Below are 21,060 nucleotides of genomic sequence, written 5' to 3'. Positions count from 1 at the left end.
ACATTTCACATTGAAGGACAATACGTAGATTTTTGTTGAAAGTAGATGCTGCTATGATGAAGGATTTGATTCCTATTCAGCTCACGCACGCACACACACACGCACACACACACACACACACACACACACACACACACACACACACACACACACACACACACACACACACACACACACACACACACAATAACCATATACAACCATTCATGGCACACTTACACAGCTACACGTTCACATGGGCATCTGCTAAGGTTGACATGAGGAACTTTTGGCATTTAGAGGCTGAGAAAATAATGTTTTTTCCATTCCTGCTGTGAAGGAGCTCGTTATAAATGTTATGCTCCAATCTTATTTGAAGGACTTTTGGGAAACAGTTTCGCGCTCACTCTCAAGGAGGGGATTTTAACTCTAGTTATATAACTTGGTTACCCTCTTGTGCATCTGTATGTGATAGTTTAGGTGATTGTTTGTCATACGTCCATATTTGTCTAATTGTAGCTTCTGTCTGATTTCTTCCAGGTGACCCTTCCCCGCAATCAGTTCACACGTATGTTAATATCACTACAGTTACATAGCAGGTAGTGTCCTTGTAAATCGATCCCAAAGAAAGTGACATTGGATTCATGGAGTCACTTGAAACTACTGCGGGGGTGAAAAGCTCCACTGAGGGTCAGGACAGACATGTTGTTGCACAGACGAAATGCAGCTCAGAGGCAGCGCAGACGAGGAGGAGTCCATCGGTCGAATTGGAAGACAAGGGGTGGCACCAACAACCGCAAGAAGGTCAGAACCGAGACACGTGTGGTTACAAAGAAATGTCTGACTCAGGGAAATCGCTGCAATTAGAAGATCAGCACTCCCAAAGTCGGTCCACAAACCATCAAGACCATGAGGTGTCTTCGTATCCAGTACAGTTTCCCATTGCCAGGCAGGAAGCTGCACAGTCCCCTGGACCTGTGTCTCATAGGAAGTCCACCAGTCAATCTGAAGGCCAACAACAGTGTTCCCATTCAGGGATGGATCAGCTGTCAGACGCTGCGGCTAAGGTGGAGCAGAAATCGCAAAAGCCTGGGAAGTATGTTTGTGATTACTGCGGAAGGGCGTGTGCCAAGCCCAGCGTGCTTAAGAAACACATTCGCTCGCACACCGGAGAGCGGCCCTACCCGTGCGTCCCGTGCGGCTTCTCCTTCAAAACAAAGAGCAATTTATACAAACACAGAAAGTCCCATGCTCACTCGGTCAAAGCTGGAACAGTGCCACTCTCCGAACTTGGTTCTTACAATGCCAACGCAGACCAGGGGTCTTTTGAAGGGGAAGGAGAGTTATTCTCTGATGCTGAGCAAAGCACGGACACGGACGAGGACACGCTTAACGACCCACTGCTGCTGCTGGACTCTCCAGTGGAGGCATCGGATAACACTGCTGTAAAAGTACTGAATCTCATTGCTCAGAAAAAGGGAGCCACGTCGATCTCGGCTCAGGATGGTTCATCCCAGCCCCAAGAAATCAATGCACCTCCCGCTGCTGCCGAGGCTAGCCGTGCAATCCAATCGTGCACGATCAAACAGAGGCTTGCACTTCGGCTGTCTGAGAAAAGAAGCAGCGACTCGGACCACAACCTGTCCCTCCCGAGTCAGTCTAGTAAGGGCAGCACAGACTCCGGCTACTTCTCACGCTCCGAGAGTACCGAACACCAGACGGGCCCTCCGAACACTAACGCAAAGTCCTATCAAGAAATTATGTTCGGGAAGTGTTACAGGCCGAGCCCGAAACAGACGGCAGCTTTTGTGGCTTGCAGCACTGACTCAAATGAGTACACAGGGAAGCGCTCGGAGAGAGGAGTTTCCCGGGTTTTCACCCAAGAAAAAGACGCCGTTGAGCCCATCAAAATAAACACAAAGTCATTCACGAGGGAGGAGGTAAAAGAAGTGCAGTTAGACGCCGGCTCTGATGGGGGGGCTCTGATGAGAAGCAACTCGATGCCAACATCCTCGGCAGTGTGTTTGACGATGCCTCAGGCCCTCAGGGGCAGCCACTCTTTTGACGAGAGAGCAAGCACCGGCGGCATTAGGAGGCTCAGGCGGCAAGCTGCTTTCGAACACTCGGCACATGATGGCCACGCAGACGCAGACGGCCACAGAAAGATGAGCGAGAGCGGCACTTCGCCCTCAGGATCGGAGATGGAAAATTACCCCTCCTTGGCCTCTAATATGAGCCATCAGAGACACGCGATGGAACTGGCAACGCGGAAGCGTCGGAAAGAGAAGAGGGAAGAGGAAGATTTGCCAGGTCAGTATGAGGGCCATCACGAACAGTGTGAAGACATGTTTGACTCCAGTAAGGACTATGATTCAAATCAAGCTGCTGTGGGCCTCATGGCATTAGGAAAAGGGCATTCGTCAAGTATGCTCATGCAGATGGACAGGTGTGACATGGACATATCAGTAAGCCCTGAAATGTCCGGGAGGAAAGCTCTAGGGAATGTAATTTCTGTTATCCAGCACACAAACTCAATAAACAGGTCTCAGTCTGAACAGTCAGAATCCTACAAGTACCACGGGCAGAGACAGGATAGTGTTCCTTTGTTTCAAGCTATGGAGGCAAGTGACTCTTATGAGTTGGAAAGAAGTGATAGCAGGCTGAGGCAATCGTTTCAACTGGGCCCCAAACTTGTGCGTCAGCCCAACATACAAGTCCCAGAAATCAGGGTGACAGTAGAGCCCGACAGTCCAGAAAAAGCCCCCGAGGTGCAGGTGAAAGAGCCAGAGAAGCACATGGAGGAGTTTCAGTGGCCTCAAAGGAGTGAAACTTTAGCACAATTTCCTCCAGAAAAGCTCCCTCCAAAGAAGAAAAGGCTGCGCCTGGCTGATATCGAGCACTCCTCTGGTGAATCGAGTTTCGAGTCTGCCTGCACTAGTTTCTCCCGCAGCCCGAGCCAGGACAGCAACTTATCTTATAGCTCCGCCTTCTCCTTTGACAGGGAGGAGAGTTTGAAGTCAGTCTCTCCAGCCAGGCAGGATGAATCTGGCAAACCACTCGAGCTCCTAGCCGTGCCAGGGAGCGGGCACTCCCTCTCTGTGCTCAACCAGCGTCAACAACATGAAATGAGACGCTCCTCCTCGGAGCAGGCGCCCTGTAACTTGCGCAAGGAGTTCCCAGAGGTACGCAGCATATCATTTGACTATGGCAGCCTTTCTCCAACGTCCAAAGTTAGACCGGTGGACATCAGCCTCTCGGCTGTGAGAGAGGGAAGGAGGGGGGACTTGGTGCGGCAGGAGTCATTGAATACGGACACTGAGGTAACACAAGTCCCATCACCAGTGTTTCCGCAGCACCTCGGCAGCACCTCCCCTCCTATCACAGCAGTTGCTGTTCTGCCGCAGACTTTGCCAATATTCTCCATGGGGAATACGTTCCCCCAGCTGTCACATCCAAGCCTTTTAGTTCCTGTTAGACTACAGACTCACGTGCCATCCTACGGCAGTATCACATACACTTCAGTATCACAGATTTTTGACAATCAGTATGACAGCGTGAGCTCCACTACGTCCTCCTCTCAGAATCAGATTTCCCGTTTGTCTGGAAATCTGGACCCTCATCATGTGTTAGCGTACACCAGAACACCTTCGGCGCACACCCTAAATGTTGAAGCCCTCGATTTGTCGTCGGCGATGCTCAAGACGGGCATCCCTCTCTCTCTGACTTCAAGAACTATCTCCACCACTAACGCCTCCAGTGGTGGCACTAACAAACGGATGCTGTCCCCCGCCAGCAGCATGGACCTTTTCATGGAGGTGAAGCAGCAGAAACGGGTGAAAGAGGAAAGAATGTTTGGGCAGATAGTGGAGGAGCTGAGCGCCGTGGAGTTGGGAAAATGTAATTTGAGCGAAGAGAAGGGCCTCAGGTCAGAGATGCAGGGTGCATCCACACCTCAAGCTCAGGATGACTCACGTATGAGTAAATTTATCACACTTCAACACAAAGCGACAGAGGCCACTGACCACGGCGTTGAGTCAGCTATGGAAAGCAGCTCCCTGGGAAGCAGCTCACCTCCCTACTCCATGATATCAGTCGGCGAGGGGAAAGAAGTTGGCGCGGAGAAGCGGGTGCAGATGGACATGGTGGCACAGCTGGTCACCAGTCAAGACGCCCTGATCTCAGACACAGAGAATTCAAGACTGTTGTCTCAGTTTCCAAGTCTTCGCACGACGACAGGAGTGAGCTGGTGTTATCTCAACTACACCAAGCCGAGCTGCTCTCACAGCAATGCCCCGTTCTCCTCTGTGTACACCACCTGGTGTGTGAGCTCCCACAACCCGAACCCTCTGGAGCTGAGTACCAGCACCGCTCTGGCTCTGCTGCGGTCCAAACAGAGGGGGGACAAGGTTATATACACCGTGGCGGCTATGTGTCAGCCTGGCACGGGGAAGCTGGTGTCATCCCTCATCCTGTGGCGGCAGAGCATGGAACAGGTGAGAAAATAGTCCCGTCTCTGCATCGTTTCTAAAGCACGCCACTGTGTAAAACACTCCAAAAAAGATTTGTTCTGGCCCTTCAGAGCAAAGCCCTATCCATGACACATTTAATTGGTCTTGCTAGTATCACTATACATGTAGTCAAGCTGCACTGGGCAGTTTTCCACTTTGGTTGCCCCGTCATGTCAGTAAGAGATACATTTCTGAAACTAAGAAAGTTTAAAAGGACTTCATTACACAGAATTTGGCTCACATAAAATTGTTTGGCAAAAGAATAAGTCACTATTGGCACATTTCTGGAAATCGTTTGCCCGCTGCTAGTTATGATGTGATAAGCTTTGATTCATCACTTGTTCTACATTAACGGTTTGCTTAAAAAATATGTCTTGGCAGTGAAACTACCAGAAAGCAAAATGATATTCAAGTAAATATCGTTTTTCTCTGTTGCATTGGATGACATTAAAAAAAAGCATGCCGAGCGCAGCTTTCAATTAATATAAACTGAAAATCCACTACATTTGAGGGATACTGTTTTTCCTCACAGCACCAGTAGCAGCAGCATAATTAATGTTTCCAAAACATGCTGTGTAACACCATGCATGACATACAATATTGGGAGCATCACGTTACGTTGTCGATACGGTGTCCACTTAAAATGGATGTTAACAAAATGTGTGTTCATCTGATTTCAGCTGCAGAGGAAACCGGAGCCCAAAGAGGTGGACATCACCTACGGGAAGAAGGTGAAAGACATCAGCTGCAGAGTGAAAACTGCCAAGGAGGAGTGGAAAGAGAGGGAGGCCTCCACAACCCAAACGCTGCCAACACGCATTAAGATCTTCGAGGGAGGGTCAGTCAAGATATTAGTTATCATAACACTCAGTGGTTCTGCTGACAGCAAATACAGCAGCTGTAATAGGATGCTAGTGCATCCACTGTCTGTCCGCCGAGTCCTGTTTTATGTGTTTGTTCATTAGAATGCTGTTTTTTGTTTTTCAGGTACAAGTCCAATGAAGACTACGTGTATGTCAGAGGTCGAGGCCGGGGGAAATACATTTGTGAGGAATGCGGCATTCGCTGTAAGAAACCGAGCATGCTGAAAAAACACATCAGAACCCACACAGATGTGAGACCGTACGTCTGCAGGGTCTGCAACTTTGCTTTTAAAACTAAAGGTGAGTACTCTTTAAGCTTATAGGGAATGAAAAATACAAAAAACATATTTATTTATATACCAAAAAATAAATAAATGTGCGTAATCAATTTTGAAAAAAACTGTTGCAGCATTGAATTTTCTGTTGTTTTTACTGCTATTGAGAGCCACGACTGAATGGTTGGCTTTTATTATTTCTGGGGGAATTTTCTGAGCTGGACTTGGCTGGCATGTTGAATCATGTAAATCATCAAAAAAAATCTGGGTTAAAATATGGTCCTTTAAGAAAATGGTGACTTAATTATTATTTGGTTCTTCTTTTACAGGAAACCTGACTAAACATATGAAGTCAAAGGCACACATGAAGAAATGTCTTGAACTAGGGGTGTCAGTGACGATGGATGACACAGAGATACAGGAACATGGTAAGACACCAGCATATGAAATATTGATGCAGATTCATGAACTACTGCAGAACAAATCAGACTAAACTGATGCGTTATTATTTTTTTAAGTAGACGACAGCCAACAAGAGTCGAAGACGGAGGTGTCATTCACAACCAAACACCAGTTCTCAGATGCTGAGGACTCCGACGGCATGGACGAAGACGTCGACGAAATTGACGAAGACGATGACGAGGACGACGAATACGAGGGCGACTCCACTCCAAAGTTGCATTCAAGGAGCACGAGTCCCCAGCCGTGTGGAGTTACGTCTCTGTCGGTCACGGCCACTGCCGCTCTCCACGTCTATTCCCTCACCTCGCTGCCCGGCGCCGATGTCCGCCAGCTGTCCTCTGGCAGGCGGACCGGCACGGATCATCGACCCGTCTTTGCAACCGACCAGAGAGAGAAGTCCTTGGATGAAGACTCTCTGACGATGCTGTCTCCAGACCAGGCCGGCTTCCTGTTTGACCCCTACTCGTCTTGCCTGCTCTCTCCCGGTTGGGAGTCTCCCATCAGGGAGCCCTCCCCTTCACGCCTACGTTACCCGTCCCCGAGGCGAGAACTCTCTCCGCGAGGTCGCTCCTCTCCCAGATGGGACACCTCCCCGCTGAGGGCTGGCTCGCCCGGCTTCACGCCCATTCAGCACCTCTCTCCGGTCTCGATTGAGCGACCCGTGTCTCCTGGAACAGAGCTGGCTGGGAAGCGAGAGTCCTCGATCAGAGGCCGGCAGAGAGTCGTTCTGAGGGCGGTTTCTCCACGGAGAGGCTCGCACCAGCACAAAGGCAGTGGTGATAAAACCCGACACCAGGCGAAGATGGAAATGGCCCAACACGGAGCCTTTGAAATGGAGATGGTGCGTATCATGAAGTGTACTACACCTCTGTTAAATAGGGTTTGAGATTTGATGGAAAGTTCGGCCATGGGCAAAGTGATAATGTTTTGGTACCGATTCGGAAGACTTGAAGGTAGATCAGTTTGGAAAATGTTGACACACATACCTGATAAATTACATCCTATGATTGTTAAAAAAAGTCTGGTGATATTCTTATTGACAAAAAATCTCATGAAATGATCAAAACCAACGATAAATGAATTATAGCTGAAGTATATATGTTATTGCTCTATGCATTGGTGCTGCATTGTTTTAACACATCAATGAGCCACACACAATGAAGCCTTCCTTCAATATCGTGACCACATACTGTAGTTTATTTTGAGTCAATACCATATTTGTCAGCTAGATGATTATGAATTCTAACCAAATGTGTATTGCGCCGCAGCTGAAGATAGCCCCCAACAAATACAATGTTTAGCTCTGTTTGAGTCGCGTTTGCTAAATACTATAATACTATAGTGCCCACCTGTTTTAGGAAGTTATATAGCTCTTTTAACCAAAATGTAGTGTATATTCATGACTCTTTCTTGAAGTGGAACTGATCGACTGGGCTCAGTGGTAGAGCGGATCGTCCTTCAATCAATCCGCTAGTCCGTGTCGATGTGTATGAACAATTAAACAGTCCAAACGGGCAGATGGAAGATCCTCCCATCCCTGTATGAATGGGGGTGAATGGACATGTAGTGTTGAACGCTCTATGAGTGGATTTATTGACAATAACAGAAATATAGAATACCACGAGCCTGATGGTTTAATGGAGTCGTAGCCTCTGTGTTCTCCATGTGCTGTCTGACGTTTACTAACCGTATTCCTCACATTTTTGCTAACTGTGATATATTTTCACATGAGAAATTATCCTGGCGATGTGGAAATGGCTTCTAATGCTGCCAATGTGTCGTTTCAGGATCAAAGGAGCAGCTTGGCTCCCAGTCTGCCCGGCGCTGCCAGTTCTCATCACCAGAACATCCTCAGCCACCTCCCTCTCCACTCCCAGCAGCAGGCACGCAGTTTGCTCCCCGTCGTTCCTGTTGGAGGGCTCCAGATGTTGTACTCCCCGCCTTCCTCCAGCACTGATGTCACCCTTTCCTCGGCGCCGAGCCCCGAGAGCAGCGAGGGCCAGCGCTGCAGCAGCAGGGAGGGATCTGTCCACGGGCCCGAGTCTGGAGGAGAGGACACCAGGGGCCAGAACCAGTTGTCCTCCCATCAGGCTTCTCAGGGGAAAAGCCTCGACCCCGGTGGACAGGAGGAGACCGTCCAGACCTGCTTGAAAGCCATTGCCTCGTTGAAGATCACCACAGAGGACCCTCACTGAAACCCCCTTTCTTTCTTTCTCCTTGATTTGACACGGGAACAGACGACCCCTCCCCCACGCTACACCTGCAACCTCGTCGTCCTCGGCCCTTTAGGCACATAACCTCATCTTTATCCAATTAGAGGCAATATGATCACACTTCCTTGGGTCTCGCACATACTCCAGACGGCTCCTTTTAGATCACAGTGGGGATCAAACATTCACCGTGAAGAAGATCTGATGCACTCTTCTCTTCAGACTCTTTGAAATGATTGGACGAGCAGCAGGATGTCCTGCGAGGTGGAGAATCATTGTTGGGTGCAGGTGCAATATGGAAAGATATTATGCTAATATGCCTTTGTTTGACATAGTAGTTTGCGTACTATTGCACATAAATTATATTTATGGATTCTGTACAAATGTCCTTATACTCCTTCTTAGATGCATACAAACAGTGTATTTTACTGTATGTGTACTTTGAAAGTAGACTGTTGTTTAATGTAATCATATCAAGGTGTGACGCAGTAGTACAGTAAATAAAGACTATTTATAAGGGGAAAAGTATGTGTATTATGAAACAGTCTGACCAAATTTTAAGTAGACGCTTCTTGTGCAGTTTGGTGCTTCTAATCAAGCGGCAAGGTTCTGTGCCTTTATTTTGCTTTTCCTCATTTTGCTATGAGAAGGTTGTTGTGGAATAAGGAACTATGCCGAGGTCGGCTTTATTCAGAGGCGTCGGCGCTGTCAAAGAGTTCGCTCGGAGAAAAGCTTTTTATTTCTTGTACCGTCAGTTATGCCGACAGACGGATGCAGCTTGATTTATGTGAAACAATCTTAAGAAATGTTTCCTATGTTACATTTTTCTAAATGTTGTGGTTTTTATCTTGGTAAAAATGCATGGGATTTGCTATTGCACAAAAATAGAGGAAGTTGACATGTAATTACGAATACTGTAAGATGTATTTATATATTAGAACGTGAGCACTTATTGATACTGGTAAATATTTGACTACTATTTATATGGTATATCTGTACTTATGCAGCAGTGATGCAGTTATGCAGTAAGCCACGCTGGCATTGCTTTTGATCTCATATATTTGCTTTAATTAAAACAGTGTTTATTCTCTCTCTCTCTCTCTCTCTCTCTCTCTCTCTCTCTCTCTCTCTCTCTCTCTTTCTCTCTCTCTCTCATACAGATGACCAGAAGCATTTTATGAGTTTTGACGATGCACTTTCATCCTTTCATCTTTGATGTTTAGCTGACGTGGTCAGTGAAAATAAGGGAGTAAAACATTTTATGTTCTCGTGTGGTTTTTTGAAACATTCCAGTCGTTTTTTCACGTTTCTCATTTTGTGAAACACGTTGCACACTAATTCAAGGGGCTATGATGATCAGTCAATAGTATGTTTTCTTGCATTTCAAGTGTAACTGGATGAATCAATATCACTTTACTGTAAGTAATACTAAAGTAATGATGTTAACGGCGTGAGTTGGTTGACTGTTACTGTGCTTCAGCTCAAAGTAATCATTCACCAAATGCATTACTTTTTCTCTGTACATAAATGTGTATTTTTATGATTTGAACTATTTTTGCAGTGTTGAATTCTGAGAACTTTTTACGTGGATTGTTTATATCTCTTTAAGAGGTAACACGTCTGCAGTAGACGTAACGGAGGTTTAATGAGGGCGATAATAGCACAGTGTGGATCGCTAACTGTGTGTCATCTTAAAAAAAAAAAATTATAATAATAAAGTGTATTCACATCTTCAAGTGGTTATGTTACCAGTTTGAAAATTACTTTCAAAATCAGAAAACACTTTGTTCACTCATGTTTACATAAAAGAATTTAAAAGGTGCACTGCTTTAATCTTGTGTTTCCCTTTTCTCGAGATGTACGTATAGCTTTGATTTCATGTACTTTTATTTGTCGTGACGGTGCAGAATGCTCATAAGATGTGAAGGCAAAGTAAAGCCTTCCGTTTGCTTTGGCATACAGTATGTATTCAGATTGTGTTTTGTTTTTATTGTGTACTTATATTTACTGAACTGCTTTGTGCCTCTCATGTCTATGAAATTCCCTGTTAAACACACAGAGGACGAATCATGTTACCTCTCAGCTAAGATCTTTTGAGGAAAGAAACCTCAGTAGCCAACCCGTTGTTTAGCTATTGGCATCGAAACTGGTTAGTCAGGACGGAGTGCCTCTTTTATGCTATGGGGACTTTATTGTTTGGTGCTCTACTTTTTCAGATTAAATTCAAAATTGTTTTAAAAGAATATACTTCTAACCCAAGGATGTGTGTTGCAGCTTATTTCATGTTTTTTTTCTTATTATTTTACTTCATTATTCAAAATGGCTCCCATGCCTTTCCTCCTGAATAACTCCACTGTTGTTTAAATTAGAGCACACAGGGAATCAGATGAAATCATTCATATTTTACCTTCAGGCAGAGTGTGGACCAAAAAAAGAAATCTCCCCAGAGAGAAAGATTTGAGAGACTCCTACCAGTGACACCCTCTGGTGAAAAATTATTACTGCAGTCATAACACGGAACAAGATAAATAAATGAATGCTTCCAAAAATAGTTCTCACCTTGTGGATAATATTCAACCACTTTCAGGTTGCATCAAATTCAGCAAAACTCCAACAGCACATTCAGTGAGCACTACACGGTCAAACCATATATTGAGTGAGGAAATGACTGTGATGGTCGCGGTGCATTATGCTGGCTTTTGGGAGGAGGTTCTGTTCTAATTCTGGCCAATCACAGAGACAGATCTTTTTTCTTCTTTCTATCCTGCTCAGTGACTATGCCTGTCAGGCCCATTTGTTAGAATAATTATATGGTTGTTAACAGCATCGCGGCTTAAAATAAAGTTAGTAGTGCAGTGGCTACAAATAGCAGAGGCATCGCATTAAAATGGCTGCTAAAGATCAGAAAAAAACACTTTAAATGATGAAGTATTTTGATTGTATTCCTACACTCGCCGACTGTGTGTCAACTCCTGCTTGCATTACAATGCGAGGACTATGGGTGTCCTGGACAGAGACATAGTGCTCTGTTCTGCCTCTCTCTGCTCAGAGTGAGCTGTGCTCCTCTGGTTTATTTTGAGGTGGTCTTATCACAGCTGTTGTATCTGTGGTGGCAGCTTGTCCCGAACCCCTCCACACTCTTCCTTTTCCCACTCAGGCCCTTGGTCCTGGTAAGACCCTGTTTGCTCGCTACCCGGCTTTTTCAGGTACTTTTACACTTTAAACAACTTGAATTCTGTGCTTGAAGTGGTTTTCAAACCTTCTCTTCCTCTTAAAGGTAATAACTGTTTGTTTGAATTTGATGGCTTTCTGAAGCTTTGTGAAAATGAGAAGGAGATTGAGACTAATTTGTTATCAGAACAATGCTTAATATTTGTTTATATTGATTGTGCACCACTACTATTGTTTCTTTGGACTGTGAAGATACCAATATATTTTCTTTTTCATTTACTTCAAGTTAAAATGTTCATTTGGATGTCTGTCTCCTTTAAAAATTTGAACATAGATGAGGTCACTTATGTAATACAGATATCTTTCACAGTTGGAAATGCAGCTTTTTTTTACGCGCAACCACTGACATTGACATCAATAAGAGTGGATTGGAAATAAATAAATAACTTGCCCATATTAAGAAGTTCCTAAAATAGCCTGTGGGGTCTGGAACAGGTGCCATGTGCTCTGCTTGTGAAAGCAGTGTGAAGGCTGCACTAATTTTATGCACGTAAACAGGCTCTGACTGTGAGCCTGCAAGACAGCACAATCACTGTGGAAAAATAATGTTTCGCTTCCGCTTTAATTGACTGGGGTGGAATAATCTTTGGGTAGAAAAAAGGAAACATTCTCATAAATGTGCCTGTTTTAGGAGAAAAGCATTAGCTGCTGTCAAGAACAATAACATACTATATGTCTTTAACAGCTGCAAATGTTTACAAAATGGCATCTAATATTTATCACTAAGCTCCTTCAGGACATAATATACTGCTGGTTTAATTTGCCTTGCTAAAAGTCACCATGTTGGTATACTGAATGATTTATGGATGTTATTGTTGAAAAATATGAATAATCTGCTGATCATTTTCCCGATTAATGGTTTGGTCCAGTAGTGTCAGAAAATAATGAGATATATCAGTTTGGATTTTCAAGTCTTCTTCACGGTTACAGTAGGAATGGCAACACATGTATATAATCAAAAATAACGACTCCGTTTCAGGGTCCTGGTATTGTGCAGGCTGTCACTCCTGGTACACCTAAATAGAACGCAGCCATCGTTAATGCTGTTAGGGACACATCTGTGTCGAAATGTCTGCTGTGAAAAAGGCCAAAAGCTTTTGCATGATGAAAAGTGAAAATCTATCTTTCAGTGAAACATAAGTTTATTAAGAGACGCATAACCACGACTGACACCAGAAACCCACCGTTTCCCTCTCAGTACCGCTCAGAGTAATGGAGTCTTGTCCTGCACCCACTGGTCCCGAGGCGTCGCCAGCCGAGGGTCTGCACATTGACCTGACAGAGGACCTGGCCCAGCAGCTGGAGGACATCATTAGCACCTACCAGGCTGACGAGATTCCCGCTGAGCCAGAGGACGCAGAGGAGGTCACAGCCGTCAAAGAGCCGCACACCCGCAAGGACCAGAAATTGGAGAAGAAGATGCTCAAAAACCTAGGTGGTGTTTTCTTTTTTTTTATATCTCAAAATGTTTTATTGATTTTAGCTAAGGTGGGTGATTTCATTCAGCTCCGTCAGCAAAAGCCCAAGTTGCTCTGAAATTGATAGGTCTGTAAGTAGAGCTGTAGTGCGTGTAAGTGCATCCCTCTGTAACAGACAAGCAGGTAAAATAGTATTTCCACATGCCTTTTATAGTCAATACAAGGGTAGTTAAAATCATTGAAGCTCAAACTTGACTTGTGACTGACTGCTGATGTTTAATTATCTGTGGCTGTTCAGGGAAGGAAGCCATGCTGCTGATGCAAAGTCTGAACAAACTCAACACTCCAGAACAGAAACTGGAAGCCATCATCAAGAAGCATGCTGAGCTGGTGAGTGGATGGATGTTGAGAATGAAACATAGAAGAGCTGTGTGTCTTTACCCTAGTGGGCATGCGGAGGGTTTTTATTCTCCTGTGTATTTCTCCAGCTGGAGGAGCACCGGAGTGACCAGAAGCAGCTGAAAGTTATGCAGAAGAAGTTGCTCCAGGTGATGAAGGAGAAGGACCAGCTGCAGAGCGAGCACAGCCGGGCCGTGCTGGCTCGCAGTAAGCTGGAGGGGCTCTGCCGAGAGCTGCAGAGGCACAACAAGACCTTGAAGGTACTCCAGCTCCTGTCGGTTCTGCTCCTCGTGCTCAGTAGTAAATATTTAAGAATAACGAAACACCAAATCTACGGAAAGTTTGCTGTTGGTTAATTTACAGTGCCGGCTGGTGTGACCATGTGTTGTGCTCTGCAGGAGGGGACATCAGCTGGCACCAAAGATCAACAATTATGTCACAGCTCAGGATTTGACCTCTCAAACTGCCACAACTCATGTTGTGCAGCCAAGTGGTGTTCAAACAGACAATCTCACATCTTTGTCTCGTGGAGATCCTCCTAATTTACAAAGACATTGAATACATCTACAGTATATTTGCACTGTATGTAAGGGAGCGGATATTTCACTCCAAGCTGTGCGCATGATGCAAATTTAATTGAGAACAAACATACTGAAAATGATGTTGCTCTATGTTTAGCTAAAAGGCAATTTATTGTAATATTTAAGAGGTTAAAAGGAGGTTACCATCTTGACGTGGTCATTTAGAATCCGCAGGTTAATCGATAATTAAAATCATTTGTTGCATTTTTCAACGATTTTACAGACGTCACTATTGCGTGGATTCATGGGAATTGTGTAAAATCAGAGGACAAGCTAAAAACGACCCCAGCTCTACTGTGCTTCTTGTATCACATCCCAGGTTGTTCTGAGCTTAACCATCCATCTCTGAAACGCAGGAAGAGACCTTGCAGAGGTGCAGGGAGGACGACCTGAAGAGGAAAGAGATCACCACCCATTTCCAGGGGACGCTGAGTGAGATTCAGGCCCAAATCGAGGAACACAGCAGCCGCAACACCAAGCTGTGCCAGGAGAACAGCGCGCTGGCCGAGAAACTGAAGGGCCTCATTTCCCAATACGACCAGCGAGAGGCGGTATGGACCCTGACACATGCTGAGCATGCGAGGGTTCAAAATGCAATTCTACCTGACACGACCTGAACCGTGCTAAAAGCCTCACGCATCTTGGCCTCCTGTGTCAGTTTCAAACACATGAATTATTTGCACATTTTACAGGTCTTACATTTATTAGTTCTAGTACTTTGTTTTTTTATGTAGCCTCCCCATAGCAAGAAATAAAAACAGCTCTTTCTAATAAATTGTTATTCAGAACCTGGAAAAGGTCTTCAAACACAGAGACCTGAAGGAAAAGCTGCTGGACACCAAACTCGCGCAGGCCAACATGATACTGAAGGAGACGGAGGAGAAGCACAAGCTGGAGAGGGAGCTTGTACGTTATTAGATGTGTAGTAGAACAGAACATGTCTGCACTTTTAATTCTCAACTGCTCATTATCACCCACCATTTAAATTTTTCCACAGCTGCTAAAACAGGCGACAGTGTATAAATCGAAGGTGAAGGTCATGAAGGAGCAAGAGAACGACATGAGGATCCAGGTACACTAGCCGGGCAGCGGGAGACACATTGACACATTGTTCGACCTCTGTGGAGGAACGCGTCATGTTTTTCTCACCGTCTCTCCTCAGCTCGAGATGTACTCCACCAAGTTTGATGAATTCCAAGGCACGGTATCAAAGAGTAACAGCGTCTACAGCGACTTCAAACAGGACATGGAGAAAGTGAGACGAGCGGTTTTCACGGAGCATTTGAAGTCAGCGTCATGATATTGGTTATGTTATTCAGTTTATCTGGGATTTTAAAAACATGAGGAAAAATAGAAATGAGAAAGAAGAATTCCCATGAGATTTTCGCTAAAACTAAATCTGACAAACTGTATAATCCTACATCCTATTGTGGCAGCTATTTTTAGAAGCTGTTTTGATTGTGTACTGTGTAACGGGATTTTTTTTTTTATGTGGGGTGTAGATGACCAAGAAAATGAAAAAGCTGGATAAAGAGTGCCAGTCATGGAAGAGTCGCTTTGATGGCTGCAACAAGAGTCTCCTTGACGTGGTGTCAGATGTAAGACACATTTTTGTCATTTATAGCTGATTTGGTTGATGGTATCTTTTTGCAAATACTCTTCATGCTTTTGAATCCTTTCCAGAAAGCAATCAAGGACAAGGAGTTTGAGCTCGTCAATAGCAAGAATCAGAAGCTTGAGAATCTGTGCCGGGCTTTGCAAGAGGAGAGGAAGAGTCTCTATGAGAAGGTGCAGGGAGCTGGAAGTCAACCACACATCAAGAGTACTGGGCCAACAGAGAAGCTGGAGACCCCTGAAGTCCCGAAAGACGAAGAACCCGTCCAGGAAACGGCAGCCCCTGCCTCCGCTGAGACTCCAACACCCAAAACTCCACTGACCAAGGAGCTGGCTTATCTGAAGGCTGAGCAGAGCCGCCTGAAGGAGATCGCCGGCTCTTTCACAATCTCTCATGTTGTACCCACAGAAACAGTCGTTAGCCAATCACGAAGACCCTCTGAGGGCGTCCAGGAGCCAGAGAACCACATAGAGGAGACCAACAGCGAACACCTCCAGGAGGTCGAAGAGGACGGATGCCAAGAACAGAGAGATTTGGAAATGGAGTCAGTTGATTAATGCTGCAGTAACGTGGTAAAGAAATCTGGCTCATGTGAGATTCATAGCAATAAAAATAAAAATGGCAATGCTGGCTTTGTGTTCAGTGTTTGATCCTGATATCCCAAGATTTAAGAGAAGTCCAACTCCAAATAAGCAGTTTTATTATTTTTCTAACTCACAGATCAAAAGGGTTGACTCAATGCCACAGCTTAGATTGTCATGATGGATCATCAATACAAAAGATTTACAACTGTGGGAGAAAATATCTGGTTCTCTGATAAAAATTCAAAAGGTGCGAGACCGTGCTCCTAAAGACATAATGTAATAGTTTAACTACAACTCACAAGGTGAATTTCAGCAAGAGACATTCAATAAAAGCTTAAAAATTGGTAAATTGTGTGGTAACAATTACAACACGGAAGCATTTCCGTGCACACACAACATATGTGTGAAAAAGACCTCTGTATTTTCACCATTTGTGAAGCTAAAACAAGCTCAAAGACATTTACGGGCCCTCTGGCAGTTTTGTGTTGCATTTCCAAAAAGTGTTCTAACATCGATTCTGTGTAATAAATGTGTTATCAAATCAATAACTTTCTCCGACCTGACAAAGCTCCTTCCAGAGCCACATCAAATATTATACAAGCGTTCTCACAAGCAGCAGACGACTGGGTAGCTGATCATCACGTGTAAAAACAGTGGTGCACCCTTTAAAATGAGCTCAAACAGAAAAGCTTTTGTTTCCCCTTCTACCGAGAGTGGACTTCGAGAGAAAGCAGAGGTTGTTTCACCACTGAGCACTGATAAGAAGCTGCATATCTTTTAGCACTATTTAAAGCAAACATAGACAGAACATGGCTGACAAAGCAGACCGTGCTGCAGAGAAAGCTCTCACAGCTTTTGTTGAGAGAGGAGAAGCTCTGCTGCACCTCGCCGAGACGGAGAGCAAAGCAGGTAGGCAGCATGTTGTGCATGAGGACATGCAGACGGAGTGATCTGCAATGGGCACATGAATTATGGTTGTGAGTGGGAGTAAGCAGGAGGCCTGTCAATCATTAGACATACAGAACGAAAGACAGTCAGACATTAACTGCTTTAACATTTTCTCATGCAGGCTCCGTCCACGTATTCATCAGGCAGAAAATCCGCATTGAGCAAAAACAGTCTCTGCTGGGTCTGATTGAAGCTGCCGCAGATTTGTACAGAAGGTTATGAGCCACACACACAGTATATACATATTGTTTCTGTTAAAATAAAAAGTCAACAGAGCTTCGTAGCAGCACAGATTCAGAGAAATTAGTTGTTTACTTGAATTTCTTCTCATTCCCCAGTTTGTCTGTGAAGAAGAAGAAGGATGCAGAGGACATCTGGAGAAAAAGAAATATGTAAGAGATAAAGCTGATCAATAGGAAAATATTCTGCAATTGATTGTTTTTCAAATCCTATTTCAGCTTCTTAATTGTGGTAATTAGTTGTTTTTATTTGTCATGCGTAATAATAAATCAACATTCAGTTTTGGTCAGACACAACAAGCCTTTCATGGACATCAACTTGGGCTTGAGCCACTAATTTGTCATTTTATGGATCAAACGACTAAACAAATTAATTTAAAACAATCAGCAGATGAATCAATAACTAAAACAATTGCAGCCCTAGTAAGGTTTTTTTTAATGAAGCATGTCACCTCATCTCTGAGCATGAGCAAGACTTCCAAACAAAAATTCTTGGCACGAGGGAGGAAATGACGAATGACTGTTAAAATATATGTGTGATCAATTAGTCCGCGTTGGTCCCCAACGATCCACAGCTTGAACTTCTAGTTGTATGCCTTTCAAATGTATTTCATCATGTTTTACTGTGGAGAGAATGTAGACTCACTGAAGCCACTAAAGCTGCAGTAACCTTCACCCTGATGTAATGAAAAGAGTTCCTGATTGTGCAACAATAAACCTCGCCGTGCACGCATTCATCAAAAAAACTCTCTGAAGCAATAGTAAAAACTTTTATTCTGACTTCTCCAGTTGTGCTGCTTTACAGAATACTGTGCAGGACTTTCAGCAGCTGGGAGTGAGTAACATAACAAATACTTCCAAAAATATTCTCGTCAGTGCATTTACTTTTTACTGACTCTGGCCGATGGAACACAGGTGCAGTGGGATGCCTTCATGCAGCGTCTGGATGATGAGTTACAGCTGAGTGCTAAAATACTGAACAGGGACCATCAGTCAAAATGTATTTCACCAGATACGTCTCTCATCGATGCCAGAACAGGAGAGTAAGTTTGATTCGTTGATTGAAATTAAACTAAACACTGCAAGTTCAACATTACATTATCTGGCAAAACCTTTGTGTTAATGTCACCTATTTTGCTTATATTAGGGTTTCGATTTTTTGTTTTGCAGAACAGTAATATTAGAAAAATATCTTGGGAAAGGTAAAAAGATCCTGCTGGTGTTAATCCGTCAATTCTCATGTCTACTCTGCCGTCTCCACCTTGAAGATCTAAAGAAGGAACAGGTAAACACTGGAGAGTTCATGTTTACTACAATGCTGTTTTTTACCTGTTCAGACAGATACTACAATAGCCAGCCACCAAATTCAGTTACACAAGGTAGATTTAGCCAAATATGGGTCTATGGCTTTGACTAACATTCCATTTGTACATGTGCATCATCTACTGTACTTCTAATGTATTGAGAGTGGATAGTTAAAACATGATGATGTGCACATGCTTGGCATGCATGTAGCTGTCATCATGTTAATTTTTGTGTTCTTTGTGATTTGCTTTCTGTTTTCTCTCTCAATTAAAACAACAAAAATGTTCATGATTGTAATAATATAACATGCATTTGAAACACTATATATATATATATATATATGTCATTATTTCTTTCAGAGTTCCCTGGATGCACACTCAGTTGAAGTGGTGGTGGTTTCCTTTGGCTGTCAGGAAGGAGCTTCACACTGGCTGCAGGAGACTGGCTGTCAGTACGACATGCTGTTGGACCCCGAGAGGAAGGTCAGAGGTCAACGCCAGGCAACGATAATACAGCATACACAGTTTATACTCTTCCTGATATTGGGAAACTCTGTTGGGTGCTGCAGGTGTACGCTGCATTCGGTCTGGGAGCGTCCGTGAAGAAAGTGTTGAGCTTCAGCGACATGCTGCTCTATGCTGAATACGTGGTGGACAACATGGAGTTTCCGAGAGGACTTTCGTCGATTCAGGACGACATGTTTCAGGTGAACAACTTTCGCAGCTTCAAGGAAAAAGAAAAGACATTTGAGGCATCATGTGCCGAAAGTCGATTCTGCAGTCAAACTTCTCATTTAATTAATAACAATACAATAATAATAGGCAGTGCATGGGCAAATATGTGTGTAAATGTGAAAGGGAGGCATAAAACAACATTTGAGCTCAGATAATGTATATTTCTGATTAAATTCCCATTACAATAAAATATATAATTCATGACTTTCACTGTCCATTCACCAAAGTGTAGTTCTATGTTGATTTCCGTTTCCTCTGTATCTGTTAGCTGGGAGGCGACTTTGTTTTGGGCGAACATGGGAGGGTGCTGTTCTCTCACTGCTGCCAGAGTCCCAGAGACAGACCTTCAGCGGAGGACATTTTATCTGCAAAGTGAAGATAAGATAAATATAAAACTCCTTCATGCACCACACAGGTTTATTAGAGGAGAGCATAAACAGGTGACGTCAGCTGATACGCTTCTTGTGCCAGTTTAAAATTAGAGTAATTGAAACTGATAATATTGTTCGACGAATTGAAAGATTTCAACTTGATGATGACAAATGTGATGAATACATTGAATACAATGTTTCTGTAGAATACACAAATACAAATACACTCTCAGATAAGTAGGGCTGCAATTAACTGTTATTTTCACCATTGAATCATTTGAAAACTATTTTCTTGATTAATTTATGAATCTGTTCTGTCTATGAAACCACAATTTCCAAGAGTTCACAATGTTACGTCTTTAAATTATGTTTTGTCCGACACCCAAATAAAAAAAAAACTGTTTAATAATAATAATATTAATAATAATAATGATACATTTTAGTTGTATAGTGATTTAAAATGTACTCACGGCACTTTACATGGTACAGACAAACAATAGAAGCAACAACAATATAAACAAGAGAGATGACAATAGTGACAAATGAGTAGAAGACTATGGATACCACCAAATACATCTAATAGACTGTATATAAATATATTATGTGTTCATGTGCACTGATGAAGGTCAACCAGGAACAACAAACTGGGGGGATTTCTCAGAAAACCATATGACAGAAAGGTTTTCTAACCGGTTACATCATGGGAGGAGTCACTCTATATATTATATCTTTTGTAAGAGTAAAACTCAGTAACCTGGAATAAAGTACATGTTATGTGTCTGAAAAGCTGCATTTTCGGTTAATGTTTATCTATTGCTACATTGAGTGTCTTCTGTGTTTGGAACGAGGGTTCAGTGGAAATTACAAAACAGCCATGGGCACAGGAAGTATTACACGGTTTTGTCTGGTGATACTAGCATGAGGAAAGGTATGGCTACATTTTGTAATTTCATATGGACGGGAACCAGATCATGTTAGAAAAAAACTAAACAAAGTTATTATAATTTATACTGGGGAGAACAGGGATGTCTGGACCAAATGTCATCTTGATTTATCAATTTGTTTCTCAAACCTTCTGATAGCTCAAGAGATAACGTCAAAGGTTCACCAAGTCATTAGGATTCATTCATTAATGCATGAAGAAATGTCTTGGCAATGGAGATAAAAAGAGAAGAAAGAGGAATAAGGACAAAGCCTTTCTGGGATTAGATTAGTTTTGTGCTACAGTTAGAATTCTTCATAGCTTATGTATTCATTCAGGTAATTAAAATATAGGCAATGATCCAAATGCCCACTGAAGAGAACGTACATCTCTTTCCCCGATTGAAAGAAGGACAA

The 21,060-nt window shown here is 43.5% G+C and overlaps 2 protein-coding genes across 2 annotated transcripts; both read left to right on the top strand.

The window, feature by feature from the left end:
* Positions 1-623: 623 nt before the first annotated feature.
* On the top strand, positions 624-8,282 carry hivep2b (HIVEP zinc finger 2b; the record flags this gene model as incomplete). Its single annotated transcript, XM_079215232.1, has 6 exons — positions 624-4,472; positions 5,168-5,325; positions 5,475-5,650; positions 5,955-6,053; positions 6,144-6,928; positions 7,875-8,282. 6 exons carry the CDS (start codon positions 624-626, stop codon positions 8,280-8,282), a joined length of 5,475 nt encoding a protein of 1,824 aa, XP_079071358.1.
* Positions 8,283-11,408: 3,126 nt separating this feature from the next.
* On the top strand, positions 11,409-16,164 carry txlnbb (taxilin beta b). Its single transcript, XM_079226068.1, has 10 exons — positions 11,409-11,503; positions 12,727-12,963; positions 13,245-13,336; positions 13,435-13,605; positions 14,283-14,477; positions 14,713-14,832; positions 14,924-14,998; positions 15,089-15,181; positions 15,429-15,524; positions 15,610-16,164. Exons 2-10 carry the CDS (start codon positions 12,741-12,743, stop codon positions 16,096-16,098), a joined length of 1,554 nt encoding a protein of 517 aa, XP_079082194.1. The 5' UTR covers positions 11,409-11,503; positions 12,727-12,740; the 3' UTR covers positions 16,099-16,164.
* The last annotated feature ends 4,896 nt before the right edge of the window (positions 16,165-21,060 follow it).

The sequence above is a fragment of the Taurulus bubalis genome (genome assembly GCF_910589615.1).
Source record: "Taurulus bubalis genome assembly, chromosome: 1".
Taxonomy (NCBI): domain Eukaryota; kingdom Metazoa; phylum Chordata; class Actinopteri; order Perciformes; family Cottidae; genus Taurulus; species Taurulus bubalis.
The sequence above is the reverse complement of the archived record's forward strand: the minus strand, read 5'-3'. Positions and strand labels throughout refer to the sequence as shown.